The sequence below is a fragment of the Haliotis rubra genome, unplaced genomic scaffold, assembly GCF_003918875.1.
Source record: "Haliotis rubra isolate DU_JTF1 unplaced genomic scaffold, ASM391887v1 Scf405, whole genome shotgun sequence".
NCBI classification, from domain to species: domain Eukaryota; kingdom Metazoa; phylum Mollusca; class Gastropoda; order Lepetellida; family Haliotidae; genus Haliotis; species Haliotis rubra.
The window spans coordinates 605,310-625,967 of NW_025767086.1; the positions used below are offsets into that span (position 1 = coordinate 605,310).

Consider the following 20,658-nt stretch of genomic DNA (forward strand, 5'->3'; position numbering starts at 1 on the left):
TCGACATTCAACTCTAGGTACACCGGAAGTGATTCAGATGAGCGCCATATACAAACTTCGAAATCTCTGCAGTCGGTGGTGAGTAGGGCTGGGACGGGTAACCCGGGTACCCGGGATGGGTGGGTAATGGGCTGGACCCGGGTACCCGTCACGTTACCCGGACCCTCTTTGATCACGTGACTAATAAATGAAGCCTTAATTGAATGTGTTTATAATTATTAAATTCAGGGCTCCAGATAAGGGCCGTATCGGCGTATGTACGGATAAAAAATATGCAAGATACGGTAGGAAATAATTTAGAAAGCGTAGCAGATACGCACCACAGCAATGGTGTACGGTCTTAGAATCATTTACAGACGTATTTATCTGAAAAATTATTGTTTTATTGTTTATTGACCTGTTTACACAAGAGTAGCAATGTTGTGAAATCAGAGACCATATCATAGCAGGGTGTCGATGTGTATCAGTTACATGCCAGGCCGTAGCGCTGATGGTTAGTGATACACTGTTGGGGAGGGCCCTCCCTCTATCATATGGTCTCTGATGAAACGAAACACAAGATTACTGATAGTCCATTAATTTCCATACAGTACTCTAAATGTACTCAAGGTTTTCCAGTACTCCTATATTGAATAAATAAGGAGTGCGTACTCCTGATCATGAAAAATTATCTGGAGCCCTGATTAATAATTATATATATTTACAACGAGATTGTTGTCTTATGTTTGAAATTGTGGACTAAACTAGCACAAGGTATCAACTGTCGACAACTATCATGTCACGTGTAACATAGGTTGCAAGTACGCCAAGTAGTTAATTGTGTAAATGTAAAAGACTCAAGAACACAGACGTCCGTGAAGGTAGACCTATTGTTGTCGATTAGGTAGCTCGTTTTCAAAACATTTACCAAACTGTACGATGCATTACTTTGGGCAGTTGTAACTTAAGTCATTTCAATCTATGGAACCAGAGACCATATAATATATGGTCTCTGATGGAACAGAGGACTATTCATCAATCAACGCAATGCAAAACAGTGCTATGAGATTTTACCTAGGTCTAGGCTATTGAAGTCGAGGCTAATGAAGAAGTTAGTGGTGACAAAGGGATGGAACCCTGCAACTACATGTACTACAAGATATATGCTTGATTCTTTACTGGAGGAAAATGATGAATATAGACCAAGAAAGTATACTAGAGCCCTATGTTTTCAATTGGGAAAATAGTCAAGCTTGGAACAGACACAAGCCTTGGCACTTAGCCTTTTACCGGCGAATGAACACATTGGGAATCACCAAAGAAGCTCTTTTAAACAATATCATCACTGTAAGAGACTGTGAAGAACTATCGTTACAAGCTTTTATAAAAACAAGGGAAAATTCATCACACCTGGAGAACGCAAAACGTGGATCGGGGGAAAACAAACTCTGGCACTACAGAACACAGGCCCTCGTGTTTTTGCAAGGATTAAAGATTTAAAAAACATTGTTTTTGAGATGACCCCCAACTCGAAATGCTTCACAGTACAATACATGATGTATTGTATTGTGAAGCATTTCGAGTCGGGGGTCATGTCAAATTTTTATATATTTATAAAAAATCTTTAATCCTCACATAAGACTCGAGGGCCTGTGCTACAGAATCCATAAATCAATATTCGATATAACAGAGGCCTATGTTTTAACACCTCACAGTAGTGATGATCGATTATAATTGAAAATTGATTGGTTACCCTTTCCAGATCGCGACAATCGATTGCAAAATTTCATAGTCGATTGTTGGTAATAATTTTTACGAAAACAGTAATGAATACCCAACTCAGACCACAAGACAACTGGCAGTTACCTATAATTATAACTTCTGTCCGTATTATTCACAGAAATCACAATCATATTGTGTCTACTCACGCCTTGAAATGAAGTGTAGTTGACAGAAAATGGATACATACATATATTTTGTTTTGCTAAATGTCATATTTATTGGAGCTTGCGATCACAACAAACTGTCATGTGTATTTCACCTCATTCCATGCGCATAAAATTTCCGCTTACCATGTTCATGAGGGTACGCTTTTCACTCCAACCGTGATAGTACCAATTTTAACATTATTCTCAACAATCACAAACTGATTACCGCCTCGTCATCCATTTTCTGTAAACTACACTTCATTTCAAGGCGTAATTTAGTCATGTATTGTTTTTATGACATCTGACAAGATCTGGTGTTTGTTGAATGGTTGGTAATTGATGCTGTTGATGGTACATAATAAACCATAAAAGAACAAAAAAATCTTTTCTTTTGTGTACCTCTACATGTTCAACCATCTGTCTCTGAACTGTACTTGCTTACCTTCAGGAGTCTGAGACAATAACAAACACATGGCCTTGTGTAATATATTTATTATTTAGAGGGTATTCTTGGGATTTAATTTAACCGAATATTAATCGATGATTGATTGGTTGGGCCAATCCGATTGTAACTGATGATCGATTATGAAATCACAACCAATTCCCACCACTACCTCAGAGTCTCCTCAAGTCTCACAGACGTGCCCAGGACGGGTACAGTGCCTCCGCGTACAGAAACCTGCCGTTATGAAGGAACTCCATTTATAATATTTACTGTATATTTTTGTATGTATTATTATTTATTTTAATATACATATGGTGAGACGTAAATAAGCAATCTGTCTGTCTGTCTGACTATTGTGATTGGATTATGAGTCCACGGGTGGGGGAGAGAGGTATTTACCTTGAAAACTTTATGTTTACATTACATTGTTTACTTGTTAGTTTAATGGTATACACTTTTTATTTTTACCTTCAATTGTATTTTGCATGTAGATTGGAACGCCATTTGTTTGTAGCTCCTGGTTTGTTACAGAGGGATGTTTGTTGTTCAGATGTTTCCACATCGATTACGTACTCCCTCCTTTCTGACTTAGCTGCACTGTGCACAAAGTGCATTTTGTCTTGTGCCTGATGCGAGTATTCAAAATATTTCCTGACGCCACTCTTAATTTCGGCCATAACTGATTTTATTGAAGGGGAATAACTTGCAATTAGTGTTATAACAGGTACCCAACATAAGACACAATCTCAGAAGTTCTGTACTTGAGGTTGATGAAATATTTTCCTTAGAAACAGTTTTGGGCCCCAATATCATGTACGGGTCCGTGCAACGGGCAGTTTTAGATTTTGCCTCGTCATCTGGAAAATATCATGTAATCTAGACAAGCTCTCAAGTGGCTTAAATCATTTTAACGCTCTGTCATCTGAACGGTTAACCTACTTCTTTTTTAATGAATAAGTATTTCATGTTTCAGAAATGGAAGCAGAGGTTATTTGATATATGTGTACGTCTATCCAAATGAATATTAATAATGTTGTCTGTTCTTTTATGTTAACTAAACGATTCCTTTTGGCAATGAAATAACTATGATGTTTTACTAAATCAAGCCAATGTGTTGGGCACAAATACGCCTATTATTGGCCCATGTCGCCCTAAAACTATAAAACCAACCAAAATATAACGGGTACCCGGGTCGGAAATTTGGACCCGTTCCAGCCCTAGTGGTGAGAACATTTATTAGATACGGAATGACTTGCTAATGTTATGCAGTTGTTCCCCCTAATCTACCAATTGATGAAACAGAATTGTGATGTAGGTTTAGTGATCCGTGTTAACATGATCGACTGTTTAAATTGTCGTTTGTGTTGACAAGGATCTTGATAGGTATTATTAATTATTTCCATGTTTTCATCAGATATTGATCAAGATATAATGGAGTCTGAAGTTTTGGAAATAATGAAGATAAAGGAAAACTTTGATCCTAGTCTGTATGCACAGATGGAGTTGGTACAGCAGGTATGTATAATATTTGTATTGTTATTCATGAATATCCAATCCGGGTTAGAATTGGTCTGCAGCAACGCATGTTTGTCATAAGAGGCGACTAACAGGATTGTGTAGTCATACATGTCATTGTATTCCAATTGCATAGATCAAAGTTCATGCTGTTGATCACTGGATTGTCCAGACTCGATTATTTACCGACCGCCGCCATATAGCTGGAATATTGCTCAGTGCGGCATTAAACAACAAACAATCATGTTATTGATAGTTCATACCATGGTTACACCAGATGCCATAGTTGTGTGGCTGTGAGTGTTATCAATATGCTTATATGGTCAAAACTATATTTCCCTTTTGTTTATCCTATCATCCTAAGACTAAATAACAGGAGAGGGGTGGAAGTAACCCATTGCCCGACGTCCGAGTCCAGTGTTTTTTTCTGTCAGGCAAGCAAATTTGTATATCACACTGTACCGGTGTCCAGTTGAGTTTCCAATGTTAATTATATTGTTCATTTAAAAAATCAGCAAGAAAACGGTCGGTGTAGTGGAAAAATTATCAGGGCAAGTAACTTTCCATGTGCCACTATAGCGGAGTACACCATCAATTTTGAAGTTATTTCCACCCCTGCAGGATACCACAATGTGAATGTTGTGGTCACAATAGATGCTGATATGTATAAGACTGGGTGACCAAGACAGGATCATCTCAGCCAGTCTCTCTGAGACTGGTTTTGTAAACATATTAATACCCACACATTGAGTAAGATAGCTCTAATCAGACTTCAATATGGACAGAGCAATGAAAACAAGTTAAGAGACTAAATAAAGTCATAATGGTCGTAGGTACAGATTACATGTATATTTCATCATATTCTTTGATGTCAAATACCTTGTCAAACTTATGTTATATGCACCCATGCCATATCCATCACTGGGATTAGCACAATGCTGTTTCTTTTTTCTGACAGCGCAAGATGTTTGTGAAAACAAATTATTTCTTTGTGAATGCTAAGAAGCAGTTCCTCAAGAGCCTCTACATGGATCCTAGCAACTGGCTGACTACAGAGCAAGCAGGTAATGTCATGTGATATATCACAGTTGTGCTCTATAGTCTCCTACTAATGTTTGATAGAAGATATCCTCAATCATTACATTCTGTCATAAGATTACTCTTGATATGTCATGTTGTGGTTCATAAGAGGCGACTAGCGGGATCGGGTGGTCAGGCTCGCTGACTTGGTTGACACATGTCATCGGTTCCCAATTACGCAGATTGATGCTCTTGCTGTTGATCAGTGGATTGTCTGGTCCAGACTTGATTATTTACAGATCGCCGCCATATAGCTGGAATATTGCTGAGTGCAGCGTAAAACTAAACTCACTCACTCACTCATGTTGTGGTTAAGGCATTCGCTCGTCACAATTCCCCACATGGGCACAATGTGTGAAGCAAATAACTGGTGTCCCCGCACTATACTCACTCACTCACTCACTCACTCACTCACATACTCACTCACATACATTACAGATGCCGAGTTAGAGGAAGCGTCATCAGAGTTGCAGGAAGTGAAGAGTGAAATAAAAGATGTCAAGACGGCCATTCAGTCTCTGTGCGAGTCTGCCGAGGAAGGTAACTGACGCCTTATGTGTGTCATCACTTATGGTTTCATTGTCAACAAGACTCTACTCCACGAGCTGCATGTTCATATACAAAGTGGTGAAGTACATGCAGGTAGTTCCTATGATAGCTGTCCTGAGAGGGTACTTAAGTCCCAAAACAATTCAAGTAAATTTAAACTTACTATGATTTTTACCTGCAGTATATGTGTTATTTTAATGTTATGGCTAGATTGTCAAAAATTGCTGACAGCTGAAGGGATGGTGTAAATCCAGCTAGGGTCCATGCAGGTAGAAAAAGTAATGTAAGTCCCCATGGTTCCTAGTATGGTGATCTCCCTACAGTTGTTAGCGATCTATAGCCTGTTTCTATATTGTGTTGTCGTCTATAGTTAAAATGTTTTAGATTTAAGTACTAGTTTTACATTTATATCTGTGATATTCTAGCTGTTTTACTGTCCCTCAATGACAGACTTTTTATAATTTACCTATAATTATTATGGATATGTAACTTTCTTAGTCACGATATGGCTGAAATACTGCTGATGTGACTTTAAATTTTCACTCACTCACTCACTTCTATGATTGCAACTGGAGACGCAGGAATGCAAATTTGCACTAACTCATAAGTCAAATCACCTTGGCTATAGTGTAAGGTACCTCAAACATCAGTAGAATTTCAGGATTTTTAGATCATTTCTGCATATGTTATCGGTAATGAAGCAAGTGAAGTTTTCTATCCCACTTGTCTAAAGCATGAGTCGTGTGCATTTTGTATTGGACTAGTATTCTTCACTGAAAATACATATAGCTCAGGTATGCCAAGTGTTTACATACAAATAGGCTGATTTGTAAAATGTGAAGGGTTCAGGGAAAGCCTACAAAAGTGGCAAAAGACCATACTTGCTGGCACCATCAATCACACAAAACATTGATCAACCACTGTCTCTCTTTTCCTGTAGGCTTCTCCTTGCTGACACAGAAACAACAGTTGCTAGAGGAGAAGAAGCAAGAACTAGAGGAGAAGGTACAACAGAAAAACTTAAGATCCATTTATTGAAATCTGCTTTTGTCTGTCAGTGCTTTAATTTATTGACATGTCACTAATCACAAGACATTATTTATCTCAGCTCTTCACAGAGATAGTTTTACCCAGCCAACACCACAGGGAGTATGGCACATGCTTATGTTTTCCTGGTTCTCATGTGTTGGCACACAACACATCACTTCTATATGGAGACAAAGTTAATTTATGATCTGTTACAAGAAGTCTAACATATGTAGAATTCTTGGAGATTGGTGAACAAATCTCAAGTTCCAAGAATCAATGAATGTCAACATTGTATCCCTTTGCTTGCCAGCTAGTTATTATGTAATGTTGTTGATAGAAACTAAAACTGCAACAGCGGCAGACCAAGAATTCCACTACACAGCTGGCATCTGATGACACAGAGGAGGGGAGCACTGGTCAAGAAATTATCAACAATCTGGTATGGGTACTTCCATTATCATGATCGTAGGGTACTGAGAATGATCAACAATCTGGTATGGGTACTTCCATTATCATGATCGTAGGGTACTGAGAATGATCAACAATCTGGTATGGGTACTTCCATTATCATGATCGTAAGGTACTGAGAATGATCAACAATCTGGTATGGGTACTTCCATTATCATGATCGTAGGGTACTAAGAATGATCAACAATCTGGTATGGGTACTTCAATTATCATGATCAAAGAGTACTGAGAATGATCAACAATCTGGTATGGGTACTTCCATTATCATGATCGTAGGGTACTGAGAATGATCAACAATCTGGTATGGGTACTTACATTATCATGATCGTAGGGTACTGAGATTGATCAACAATCTGGTATGGGTACTTCCATTATCATGATCGTAGGGTACTGAGAATGATCAACAATCTGGTATGGGTACTTCCATTATCATGATCGTTGGGTACTGAGAATGATCAACAATCTGGTATGGGTACTTCAATTATCATGATCAAAGGGTACTGAGAATGATCAACAATCTGGTATGGGTACTTCCATTATCATGATCGTAGGGTACTGAGAATGATCAACAATCTGGTATGGGTACTTACATTATCATGATCGTAGGGTACTGAGAATGATCAATAATCTGCTATGGGAACTTCCATTATCATGATCGTAGGGTACTGAGAATGATCAACAATCTGGTATGGGTACTTACATTATCATGATCGTAGGGTACTGAGAATGATCAACAATCTGGTATGGGTACTTCCATTATCATGATCATAGGGTACTGGGAATGATCAACAATCTGGTATGGGTACTTCCATTATCATGACCGTAGGGTACTGAGAATGATCAACAATCTGGTATGGGTACTTCCATTATCATGATCATAGGGTACTGAGAGTGATCAACAATCTGGTATGGGTACTTCCATAATCATGATCGTAGGGTACTGAGAATGATCAACAATCTGGTATGGGTACTTACATTATCATGATCATAGGCTACTGAGAATGATCAACAATCTGGTATGGGTACTTCCATTATCATGATCATAGGGTACTGGGAATGATCAACAATCTGGTATGGGTACTTCCATTATCATGACCGTAGGGTACTGAGAATGATCAACAATCTGGTATGGGTTACTTCCATTATCATGATCATAGGGTACTGAGTGATCAACAATCTGGTATGGGTACTTCCATAATCATGATAAGTAGGGTACTGAGAATGATCAACAATCTGGTATGGGTACTTACATTATCATGATCATAGGCTACTGAGAATGATCAACAATCTGGTATGGGTACTTACATTATCATGATCATTGGGTACTGAGAATGATCAACAATCTGGTATGGGTACTTACATTATCATGATCATAGGCTACTGAGAATGATCAACAATCTGGTATGGGTACTTCCATAATCATGATCGTAGGGTACTGAGAATGATCAACAATCTGGTATGGGTACTTACATTATCATGATCATAGGCTACTGAGAATGATCAACAATCTGGTATGGGTACTTCCATTATCATGATCATAGGCTACTGAGAATGATCAACAATCTGGTATGGGTACTTCCATTATCATGACCGTAGGGTACTGAGAATGATCAACAATCTGGTATGGGTACTTCCATTATCATGATCATAGGGTACTGAGAGTGATCAACAATCTGGTATGGGTACTTCCATTATCATGATCGTAGGGTACTGAGAATGATCAACAATCTGGTATGGGTACTTCCATTATCATGATTGTAGGGTACTGAGAATGATCAACAATCTGGTATGGGTACTTACATTATCATGATCATAGGCTACTGAGAATGATCAACAATCTGGTATGGGTACTTACATTATCATGATCATAGGCTACTGGGAATGATCAACAATCTGGTATGGGTACTTCCATAATCATGATCGTAGGGTACTGAGAATGATCAACAATCTGGTATGGGTACTTACATTTCATGATCATAGGCTACTGAGAATGATCAACAATCTGGTATGGGTACTTACATTATCATGATCATAGGCTACTGAGAATGATCAACAATCTGGTATGGGTACTTCCATAATCATGATCGTAGGGTACTGAGAATGATCAACAATCTGGTATGGGTACTTACATTATCATGATCATAGGCTACTGAGAATGATCAACAATCTGGTATGGGTACTTCCATTATCATGATCGTAGGGTACTGACAATGATCAACAATCTGGTATGGGTACTTCCATTATCATGATCGTAGGGTACTGAGAGTGATCAACATTCTGGTATGGGTACTTCCATTATCATGATCGTAGGGTACTGAGAATGATCAACAATCTGGTATGGGTACTTACATTATCATGATCATAGGGTACTGAGAATGATCAACAATCTGGTATGGGTACTTCCATTATCATGACCGTAGGGTACTGAGAATGATCAACAATCTGGTATGGGTACTTCCATTATCATGATCATAGGGTACTGAGAGTGATCAACAATCTGGTATGGGTACTTCCATTATCATGATCGTAGGGTACTGAGAATGATCAACAATCTGGTATGGGTACTTCCATTATCATGATGATTGTAGGGTACTGAGAATGATCAACAATCTGGTATGGGTACTTACATTATCATGATCATAGGCTACTGAGAATGATCAACAATCTGGTAATGGAGTACTTACATTATCATGATCATAGGCTACTGAGAATGATCAACAATCTGGTATGGGTACTTCCATAATCATGATCGTAGGGTACTGAGAATGATCAACAATCTGGTATGGGTACTTACATTTTCATGATCATAGGCTACTGAGAATGATCAACAATCTGGTATGGGTACTTACATTATCATGATCATAGGCTACTGAGAATGATCAACAATCTGGTATGGGTACTTCCATAATCATGATCGTAGGGTACTGAGAATGATCAACAATCTGGTATGGGTACTTACATTATCATGATCATAGGCTACTGAGAATGATCAACAATCTGGTATGGGTACTTACATTATCATGATCGTAGGGTACTGAGAATGATCAACAATCTGGTATGGGTACTTCCATTATCATGATCGTAGGGTACTGAGAGTGATCAACATTCTGGTATGGGTACTTCCATTATCATGATCGTATGGTACTGAGAATGATCAACAATCTGGTATGGGTACTTCCATTATCATGATCATAGGGTACTGAGAATATTCAAAACAATCTGGTATGGGTACTTACATTATCATGATCATAGGGTACTGAGAATGATCAACAATCTGGTATGGGTACTTCCATTATCATGATCGTAGGGTACTGACAATGATCAACAATCTGGTATGGGTACTTACATTATCATGATCATAGGGTACTGAGTATGATGAACAATCTGGTATGGGTACTTCCATTATCATAGGGTACTGACAATGATCAACAATCTGGTATGGGTACTTAAATTATGGTGATCGTAGGGTACTGAGAATGATCAACAATCTGGTATGGGTACTTCCATTATCATGATCGTAGGGTACTGAGAATGATCAACAATCTGGTATGGGTACTTACATTATGATGATCGTAAGGTACTGAGAATGATCAACAATCTGGTATGGGTACTTCCATTATCATGATCGTAGGGTACTGAGAGTGATCAACAATCTGGTATGGGTACTTACATTATCATGATCGTGGGCTACTGAGAATGATCAACAATCTGGTATGGGTACTTACATTATCATGATGCGTGGGGTACTGACAATGATCAACAATCTGGTATGGTGCCCATTATCATGATCGTAGGGCTACTGAGAATGATCAACAATCTGGTATGGGTACTTCCATTATCATGATCGTAGGATTACTGAGAATGATCAACAATCTGGTATGGGTACTTACATTATGATGATCGTAGGGTACTGAGAATGATCAACAATCTGGTATGGGTACTTCCATTATCATGATCGTAGGGTACTGAGAGTGATCAACAATCTGGTATGGGTACTTACATTATCATGATCGTAGGCTACTGAGAATGATCAACAATCTGGTATGGGTACTTACATTATCATGATCGTAGGGTACTGACAATGATCAACAATCTGGTATGGGTACTTACATTATCATGATCGTAGGCTACTGAGAATGATCAACAATCTGGTATGGGTACTTCCATTATCATGATCGTAGGGTACTGAGAATGATCAACAATCTGGTATGGGTACTTACATTATGATGATCGTAAGGTACTGAGAATGATCAACAATCTGGTATGGGTACTTCCATTATCATGATCGTAGGGTACTGAGTGATCAACAATCTGGTATGGGTACCCATTATCATGATCGTAGGCTACTGAGAATGATCAACAATCTGGTATGGGTACTTACATTATCATGATCGTAGGCTACTGAGAATGATCAACAATCTGGTATGGGTACTTACATTATCATGATCGTAGGCTACTGAGAATGATCAACAATCTGGTATGGGTACTTACATTATCATGATCGTAGGGTACTGAGAATGATCAACAATCTGGTATGGGTACTTACATTATCATGATCGTAGGCTACTGAGAATGATCAACAATCTGGTATGGGTACTTACATTATCATGATCGTAGGGTACTGAGAATGATCAACAATCTGGTATGGGTACTTACATTATCATGATCGTAGGCTACTGAGAATGATCAACAATCTGGTATGGGTACTTACATTATCATGATCGTAGGGTACTGAGAATGATCAACAATCTGGTATGGGTACTTCAATTATCATGATCATAGGGTACTGAGAATGATCAACAATCTGGTATGGGTACTTCCATTATCATGATCGTAGGGTGCTGAGAATGATCAACAATCTGGTATGGGTACTTACATTATCATGATCGTAGGGTACTGAGAATGATCAACAATCTGGTATGGGTACTTACATTATCATGATTGTAGGGTTCTAAGGGCACAGGTGGCACAGCTGTCTAATTCACTGTTTAGGTGCATACCTTGTGCATGGCAGAAACCACATCGGTTTTTGATTATTTCCCTGTTTATTGTTCTAGGTTGGTGAGAACCATATCTGTACTCAGGCCAAATAGAAAAAATGGTGTGGTTCCGATTTACACCTCTTTAAAATTTAGGGTAGGTAGGTAGGATATTTTATATATATTTTTGGGGAAGTAAAGTACAAATTCACAACACAGTTATCAATGTGTAATTGTTTATTCAATCAAGCTTGTGGCCATTATGTCGACTGTCTCTATCAGAATGACTGATGTTCGTCGGTGCTGGGGAAAAAAAACTGGTATCTGGATGCTTATTTTCTTTCATACTGCTTAAAAAATATAGGCTTGGCACCAGAATTCAAGCGTCAGTTGGGTGGGTAATTGGAACCACAACATTTATTTTATTAGGCCTCATCGGTTTGACCAAAGTGGTACACATCTATAACGTGTCACTGCGGGAATATTATTCCAAGCAGCATTAAACGCAACTCACGTGCTTGACAACGGTGTAAGAATTTATACCGAGCCATTGTATTAGGATATAATAGAGAAGTTGCCATCCATAACATATCCTACGTTCCTCAGCTCATTCACTCATGTTTTTATGCATTTTACAAACCATAATCTAAAAAGACTAAACCTGAATGAAATTGGGTGTCGATATCTTAAATGTTTTCCTTGATTCTAACCAGTCAACAAAGATAGAGGCTGTGGAGTATGCCATCCTGAAGTGTGATGAAGCAATAGATCAAGTGACCTCTCAACTGCAGTTGATGCAGCCAACCATCAAGGCTATGGAGCAGACGGTCTCACTAAACACAAACAGGCTAAAGCAGATCACTGAAGAGCAGAAGAGGAAGAAGAGTGTCATGTCACAGCTTGCTAAACGGTCAGTAGAACGTGACAAAGATTAATAGGAAAGACATAATACTACAGTGCTGGTATTCAGATCAAGTGAGAAATGTTATGACTGAAGCAATGTGTCTGTGGTATATAGAGTTTCAGCTGCATCCAATGACATGCTTAAGTCATGCTGTGATATTTAATAGCGTCACTTTCAACTATGGCACATAAGTTGAATCTATACTTCTGGGTGTTTGCATAAGATGAAGGTAGTCATATTTGGACACAGTGAGTTCCTCAGCAGATGTTGAATTACATTGCAAACACCAGAAGTCGTCATGCCATGATATTACTTCATCTGTTGGTCCTGAAATGGGACACCCAACCCTACTGTCACTGTGTGTTGCAGCCTGGAGGAGCTTGTGGGCAACATGGAGTCCGTGAGTGGGCTGACGGTGATCCCCCTGAGCTGGTGTGGTATGCGGGTGGAGTTTCCCCGGGCAGGGACTGACGGGGTGCAGCTGGCTCTGTCCCTGGAGTACTCAGAAAACAACCTGGGTGACCTAGTGCTGAAGTCTGCGGAGGTAGGGGCCAGATCATGATCCATCAGGCTGATTAGTTAACTGTATCTGCCTGGTGGGGTGTTACACGGTTAATAGTCACATTACCATCTCATCCTACTGGGTACCCATTCACTGCTGGATGGACAGAGGCATAGTACAAAGTAGAGAGAACACATGTGGTATGTGTGCTTTAGTGTGGGACAGGATGAAACTCTCGAAACCCTCAGTCGTCAAACTGTCAAACACGGTCACTTATCCCCCATCTCACTGTGACAACCATAACTTTACCTGACTTGTGACCCATGCACTCTGTGTGGGACCATTAGCTGCCAATGTTAAAGTTGACTGTTTAATACTGTAGTGTAATCAAGTACATGCCCCTGTACGTCCAGTTATAACACTAATGTATGACATGTTGCAGGTGAATGTCGACTCCATAGACGTGTCGGAGATGCTACATGAGGCTGTTGCCCACAATGATGTGCCAGCACTTGTCACAAAGCTCAAGTCGCGGTGGCTGTCCCACCAACCATTACTGACAGAGGTGTCCCAACTCCGACTGAGGTGATACAACTGGATGTTAACATTTCTGTATGATTCCAAACAAGAATAGGCCTAATGACCTAATGATACTTTACACCAAATGTGCCATATTTCCTCTGATGCTTTAACTTGATGCCATCGTAAGCTCTGTCACAGAAAGTAGAAGCGAGGATTCTAGTACTGTGATATGATGGTGATGCATTATGACAGTTTCCTGCAGATGTTGCCTTTGTATGACTGTAAAGTTTGGGATCAGGTAATTTAGAGAGTTCCAACATTAAACAGAACAGATGCGAGGCCAGTAATACACTCCAGCCAAAGGCACAAGGTCAATGGCTTGTGTGAACATAATACCACCCAGGGCCCCGTTCCTCAAAGCAATCGTAGCAATAAGACGATCGTAACTCCCATACTTTAACATAGACTTACGACAGTGACAGCCTATGATCACTTTGAGGAATGGGGCCTAGGTGTCTAATAGAAGAAATGTGGTATGTGCATGCAACAGTGGCTGCTCAATATTGGTATTATTGATTTACCCTCATCATCAATCCACTTAACATGAAAATGAAAGCCTGGTTTCCTTCATGCAAGTTTTGTATTAATCCATTGTTAGAAGTGGCTGGTACTGACATCAGTCTGTGAGTCAGCTACTCGGTATTTGTTTCTGTCTACAGGTATGCTATTGACTGGATACAAGAGGAGAATATTTTGCGAGTGATGGTCGGGCGCGGAGGGAGCATCGTCTGCACACTTATCATACCATCGGGGTATCCTCTGTCAGGGGAGGTAACTCTGACTGACATCAAGGGACATTCGGGTACAGACCTAACAGACTTGCAGGTAATATAATTAAAATCTACAGAAATTCTCAATGTATCAGTATCATGTCATGTCAATAAATCAGTCCATCAGTTTCTATAGTTTAGATAGTGGAGCCGGGTCCTTCAGCTTTAAACATAAGTGCTGTTGTAACAACTCTTTGAATCCGTATGTTACAGCAGGGTATTGTCTTCGCTAATATACATTAATGATCTCACTGGCGGGCATTACGGCAGAACCATGCTAGAAGCCTCTTACACCTGTAGTCTCATGTTTACCTCTGTACCATAAGACTGCTGTAAAGAATGAGAGTTTCAGCTACCGTATTGTCAAGGCACCCAAGCTTTGTATGTCAGTTTTAATATTAACAGTATGGATGGTGTGGTGCCTGCCCTCGAGACTGACCAATATCCTGTTTCTTCCCCAGCCAGCAGGGTGTGAGAGGGGCTTGACTGCCTGGGCCGAGATGCTGGAGGAGAAGTTCGGGCGGCCATGATCACGTCACATCACAGCTGTACAGACATTACATTGTAAATATCATCACTTTTGTAGATATGGCAATAAATGACAACTCAACCATGAAAGTACTGTTTTATTTAGGTGTTTGAAATAACAGGGAATCCTACAGTGTGTGGAATCTTGGAACCCCCTAAATCTTGACTTTGGTTTCATTTTGTAAACTGTTTGTTCCAGTTTACAGTTGTTTACAGACAGTGTGGTCATGTAGGGGCAGTAAACTTGCTACACTGCTCCATTCACATGAACAGGGCATTACTGGGTGGTCAGTACTAGGTCTGGTGCTGATACATTACACAAGCGAAGGGATGAAAAGCAGGATAGATATTCAAGTCATTCAATTCATGTGAATTGTAGATTTTAACCGATATTTTTAACTGAAGTTCTGATTTTCTTCTGCCTTCCATCTATGAATGACATACAGCTCCCAAACGTGCGATGATATAGCATCAATAAATTGAAGAAAAATGTGACACAGATTGTTCACCTGGAACCCTTCACAAATTGGACAGGTTTATCACTTAATGTCATAATAAAATAAAGAAGTTGTTATTCATAAAGTATTATAGTTTTTTCACTTGAGTTAAGTAAACCTACATTCAATACCTCATTGTAGATACAGTTTTCAAAGTAAGAGCATGAAGGCCGTGTTGGAAACTACATACATGTAATCTATTGGTCAGCTGATAGTGGTTAAAGTTATGTTTGTCTTGCAAAGGTCTAGGTTCCATTCCTCGCATGGGAACACCATTTGAAGCCCACTTTTGGTGTCAATTGCCATTAAATTACTGGAATATTACTTAAAATGCAGTAAAAGCAAACTAAGTCATTGTCAGGTTAACATTTTCATTCATAGCTGGGCAACTCATGGAAACAGGAACTTTGTGAGGGCACCCAGTGAGATGCAGTTTTCCACTAGAAGCCAAGACTTTTCTATTTGTTATCAGTTTGTGAAGGGTTCAATACTGGCTGCCCAATAGTTCAAGGAACATCATGTGAGAGTCCACACGTGACAGAAGATTATGGCGCATCAGGAAATAGATAAGAAAACAATATTTCCAATGTTGTGTCTGCTGTACTTTCACTCCTCCTCGTCTTCCTTGTCCTTCAGCAAGTAGAGCTTACAGTCAAACACACGTTCCTTGGCCCCGACCTTCTGGCGGAACAGCTGGGCCTGCCTCCAGGCCGTGGTGCCAGAACCCCCGCTGACTGTGGCTTCCAGGACTATGACCTGGCTTCTCTTCATGTTGATGGAGCGGGTTTTGTACAAATATTCACCTGGGGCAGAGCAGTAGATTATTTAGAACAGTAGACAATAATCAAATTGTCAAGCTTTTCTTCATCTCAACATAAAACTGAAATTGTTACTGTGAAATGAGGTTAATTTGGGACCTGGCTCACCACAAACACTCCCTGTGTGTCAATCACTGATTTGCCACATGATTTTACTTTGAATCTGCTTTGGTTTGATTATGTTATATTCTCCATATCTCCTACCTTGGTGTGTGACAGATTTGTCATCAGCATAGATTTTCCAAACAACTTGACCATCTCCATATTTCTTGCATTTAGCCATCAAAGCCATCTTCTGTACACACATCCCCGAGTCTGTAAAATAAAAAATTGATATTAGGGTTGTAACGTTTTATAAATGAATCAGCTAGATTTTATTTGGTTCAAGGTAATGCAGTTTGCATCAATACAGTCTCAGCCGCACAATCAGCTTGTTTGAGGCTCTCAAAAACACGTAAACATCCCAAAATGTGCCCCATGCATGAGATTGAGTATGGTTTTACACTGCTTTAGCAATGTTCCAGCAATATCATGGAGGCGGACTCTCCCTGCATGAACACCCACAACTTGTGAATCAGTTTTAAAGTCAAGGAGAAAAATGTATTGGAAATGCATTGTTTTTTGAACTTAATAAGAAGCACATGTTTTTATTCGTCTGTGTTAGAAAGGCAAAATGTGCTTCAGAAACAGCTTTGTATCGACTCCCAAGATCGCTTTTTGTTTTACATACAAAACCAAGTGGTAATATATAATAGATCGATGGATGACATAAGATCACATAACTAAATGCTAGGCAACAATAATAGTTATGATTTGATGAAAACGGACACATGATTTATTGGGGATGCATCCGTTTGTTTTGTTTTGATGAACCCACAACAGCCTGCAGCTCAAACTGAATATTAGGTTTATATGTCGGAGCCAAGTCATGCTTCACATTCCTCAAATTCCGTATGTCCAGTCCCGGGATCAAGAAGACAAGAAGGACACCAGTATCCCATTTTTGTCCACTATGAATGAAGTACCCAAACGACGTGGAAAGTAACTCTACCACTGATTTGTCCAATCGAGAGTCTAATATATTCAGGGCGTCATCGTGGGTCTGAAATGTTTCACTTACCTGTTAGATCAATCTTCCACCTATAGACCGCCTCATTTCGACCTTCCTCTCGGGCCCAGTACACCATCCCCTCATCCACCTCCCGCTGTGCTCCCTCGCTCTGGTACAGTCCACTCAGCAGACCCTTTATGTCCGTACCAGACGATTTCCGGTGATAGGTGTCTTGGTCACAAAAGTAGCGGAGCTGGAAGAGTTGCATCTTTTTCTCGAGGGTAGTCAGACGGTACACCATTGTGTAGGCGGAGTTCTGGAAAACACGAAGTTGAATAAAGAATGTCATAGGGAGCTCTGGAAAACACAGACCAGAATAAAGGATGTCGAAGAGAGTTCTGGAAAACACAGGACTGAATAAAGAATGCCATAAAGAGTTCTGGAAAGCACGCGATAGAATAAGAATGCCAAAGGGAGTTCTGGAAAACACGGGACAGACCAAAGGAAGTCAATCGGAGTTCTTGAAAATACAGACCAGAATAGAGAATGTTATAGGGAGTTCTGGAAAACATGGGACAGAATAAAGAATGTCATAGCAAGTTCTGGAAAACACAGGATAGACCAGGGAGTGTCATAGGGAGTTCTGGAAAACATGGAGCAGTATGAAAAGTATCACAGTTAGGTCTGGAAAATGCAAGATTCATACAGTTGAATGTGATCATCTATACTGACGTACAGGACTGACTCAACACCAAGAGGGCCGCCCTTCCCGCCTTCACGACACGTCTGGTATCGTCAGACGATGACATCCAAGATCGCGTGCAGCTCTGAGTAGTGAAGGGGAAGGTCATTGCTATGCATGGATGGTCCAGTGTCACCGATAATGTTTCAACAGCATCCTAGCCGCGAATAGGTGCAATATTGCAGAAACGACTTAAAGAAGAACTTCCACTCACTCACTCACTTAATCTCAAACAGCATGCAGTTTACTGCACCCACCATATGCAGTTTGGCTTCAAAGGGGTATGTATCAGTATCAACAAATGACTGCTTGAACAGGTGCGCGTCCTTCCACGTGCCCCCGTGTATCTCGGCAATGATCGTGATACTGCTGTAGCCCTGGACGTCCACGGTGAACGTTGACAGCAAGTCGGCAGCTGGAAGAAAATATGAAGGAGGTATCAACAACTTGGATTAACTCAACTATATAGACACATTTACAATGACCCTGAAACCAACGAGAAATCCCTTTTTACCGTCTAATGTCTGTGACTTGTCACCGCAGACGATCTTCCAGGTGACTTTGGCTTCTCCTGTGGCGTGACTCACAGCTCGAAGTTCAAGACTTTTGCCATGGACACCGGTTCCTGAAAACAATTAGATGCGCGAGACGTGGAATCAGATGACAAAAATAACATTCCCTAATATCAACTTTCAAAGTTAATTCACAGCGCACTTTTGCAAAGGGATGTCAACGAACCCTAGAGAAACCAAACTAAAGAAACCTCTTTTGAGGTTTCAGATGCTTACAGTTAGTGAATGTTGTTAAAACTGTAACTGATCGAATCAAGACCAGACACACTCGCCCGTTAAAGCATGAGCGATGGTCTGTACAATCAGCACACAGTTATACACAAATAAATTGAACATCCGATGCCTAATTTTGTCGGACTACGACAAGCGACAAGAGATTCCAAGCAACTACTTTGATCCAAAATCCTAAAGGTGAAGTCCTGAGACGAATTGACGCTTAGAGTGTGCATGCATTGGTGTAAAAAATCTGAACGCAATATGACGTTTGATTTCTATATTTTGAACCTTCCAGGTCGATCTTCCATGCAATGGAAGAGGTTTCCTGGTCCTCCTGACGTGCAAGAAAGGCGCACATAGCATCTTGGTCCTCGTGACGGTACATCCGGGGCTCTCCATAAGTCAGGTTGCGCCATCCAGTGTTCCTCCTTGTTGTAGCAGACGACACCCGCTCATACATGTCCTTGGCGCAACTGTACCGGAAGTGGAACACGTGATCTTGGATGTCATCGTCTGACGGTACTAGACGTGTCGTGAAGGCGGGAAGGGCGGCCATCTTGGTGTTGAGTCAGTTGTCCTGTACGTCAGTATAGATGATCCAATTGATCTGAGTCAATGAACAACAATAGAGGAAATATGAGGAATGTATATTGCACTACATTTCTGAATCGATAATTTGCTCATGAAAATATTTTTATGCAGTTTTGAAATGCTTTACCGTTCTCCGTTTACGACACTCTTACAACGTGTAGTCCTACACTGAAAATGTAAATCAGTACAGTCTACCTATCGCACTTGGACTGTGGGAGACGCTAAAGTTTGTATGTTTGTTTGTTGTTGTTTGTTTAACGTCGCACCAAATGACATGGTCTCAAAATAACCCAGTTTCGACCAGATAAACCAGTGATTAACATAACGAGTATCGAGATAAGTAACACGATGACAATCAAACAGGACAGCGCAGGTGTGCTCGGTCGCCCCTTACGACAAGCACGTGCTATTGAAGACTACTTCTACCCGAGGAAACGCGACAGTAAGAGGCTTAGAGAAAGTTACGTCAGAACACTCCGTTCGTTCATTCAGGAATGAAAGCTTTTTAACACCGCTGTAAGCAATATTACAGCGATACGCACCTACAGAATACACTGGATGATACATACCAGTGGTTGAAAGCTTGGATACCAATCCACCCATGAGGTGTTTATTACGGGTGCCACAAGCAAGTAAGGATATGCTTACTGGTATCATCACTATTGTGACTGTGATTCATGAACTCATGATGCAGTCGGAAATGTACTATGGACTATGCTTTTACCAGAGGTATCTTACGTCACTTTCATTTACAACCCGAACCCGTTTAGTCTGTTCTTAGAGTGAGTGAGTTTGTGAGTATGGTTTTACGCCTCTTTTAGCATTATTCCAACACGGCGGTGGACACCACAATTGGGCTTCACACATTGTCCCCATTTGGGGTCTTCGGCGTGACGAGCGAACGCTTTAACCA

General features: G+C 40.2%; 2 protein-coding genes across 2 annotated transcripts; one reads left to right on the top strand and one right to left on the bottom strand.

The window, feature by feature from the left end:
• The first annotated feature begins 2 nt into the window (after positions 1 to 2).
• LOC124287705 (coiled-coil domain-containing protein 18-like) lies at positions 3 to 15,341 on the top strand. The gene is made up of 11 exons (XM_046724225.1): positions 3 to 78; positions 3,767 to 3,867; positions 4,826 to 4,931; positions 5,386 to 5,487; positions 6,437 to 6,501; positions 6,863 to 6,964; positions 12,686 to 12,882; positions 13,246 to 13,420; positions 13,821 to 13,963; positions 14,620 to 14,785; positions 15,192 to 15,341. The coding sequence occupies exons 2-11, from the start codon at positions 3,784 to 3,786 to the stop codon at positions 15,258 to 15,260; spliced, it is 1,209 nt and encodes a 402-aa protein (XP_046580181.1). The 5' UTR covers positions 3 to 78; positions 3,767 to 3,783; the 3' UTR covers positions 15,261 to 15,341.
• Positions 15,342 to 15,401: 60 nt separating this feature from the next.
• Positions 15,402 to 19,966, bottom strand: LOC124287706 (peptide-N(4)-(N-acetyl-beta-glucosaminyl)asparagine amidase-like). Its single transcript, XM_046724227.1, has 6 exons — positions 19,443 to 19,966; positions 18,881 to 18,991; positions 18,624 to 18,781; positions 17,694 to 17,940; positions 16,778 to 16,888; positions 15,402 to 16,558 (listed from the first exon to the last, which is right to left on the bottom strand). Exons 1-6 carry the CDS (start codon positions 19,708 to 19,710, stop codon positions 16,362 to 16,364), a joined length of 1,092 nt encoding a protein of 363 aa, XP_046580183.1. The 5' UTR covers positions 19,711 to 19,966; the 3' UTR covers positions 15,402 to 16,361.
• Between the last annotated feature and the right edge of the window lie 692 nt (positions 19,967 to 20,658).

What these genes read in the sequence shown, in the direction of transcription:
- LOC124287705 (XM_046724225.1), top strand. Translation starts at nt 3,784, where the DNA reads ATGGAGTCTGAAGTTTTGGAAATAATGAAGATAAAGGAAAACTTTGAT. An exon ending in GCTGACTACAGAGCAAGCAG is followed by an intron (nt 4,932 to 5,385) that starts GTAATGTCATGT and finishes CATACATTACAG; the next exon opens with ATGCCGAGTTAGAGGAAGCG. An exon ending in CAGACCTAACAGACTTGCAG is followed by an intron (nt 14,786 to 15,191) that starts GTAATATAATTA and finishes TTTCTTCCCCAG; the next exon opens with CCAGCAGGGTGTGAGAGGGG.
- LOC124287706 (XM_046724227.1), bottom strand. Translation starts at nt 19,710, where the DNA reads ATGGCCGCCCTTCCCGCCTTCACGACACGTCTAGTACCGTCAGACGAT. An exon ending in ATGGAAGATCGACCTGGAAG is followed by an intron (nt 18,992 to 19,442) that starts GTTCAAAATATA and finishes AATTGTTTTCAG; the next exon opens with GAACCGGTGTCCATGGCAAA. An exon ending in TTGAAGCCAAACTGCATATG is followed by an intron (nt 17,941 to 18,623) that starts GTGGGTGCAGTA and finishes CGTGTTTTCCAG; the next exon opens with AACTCCGCCTACACAATGGT.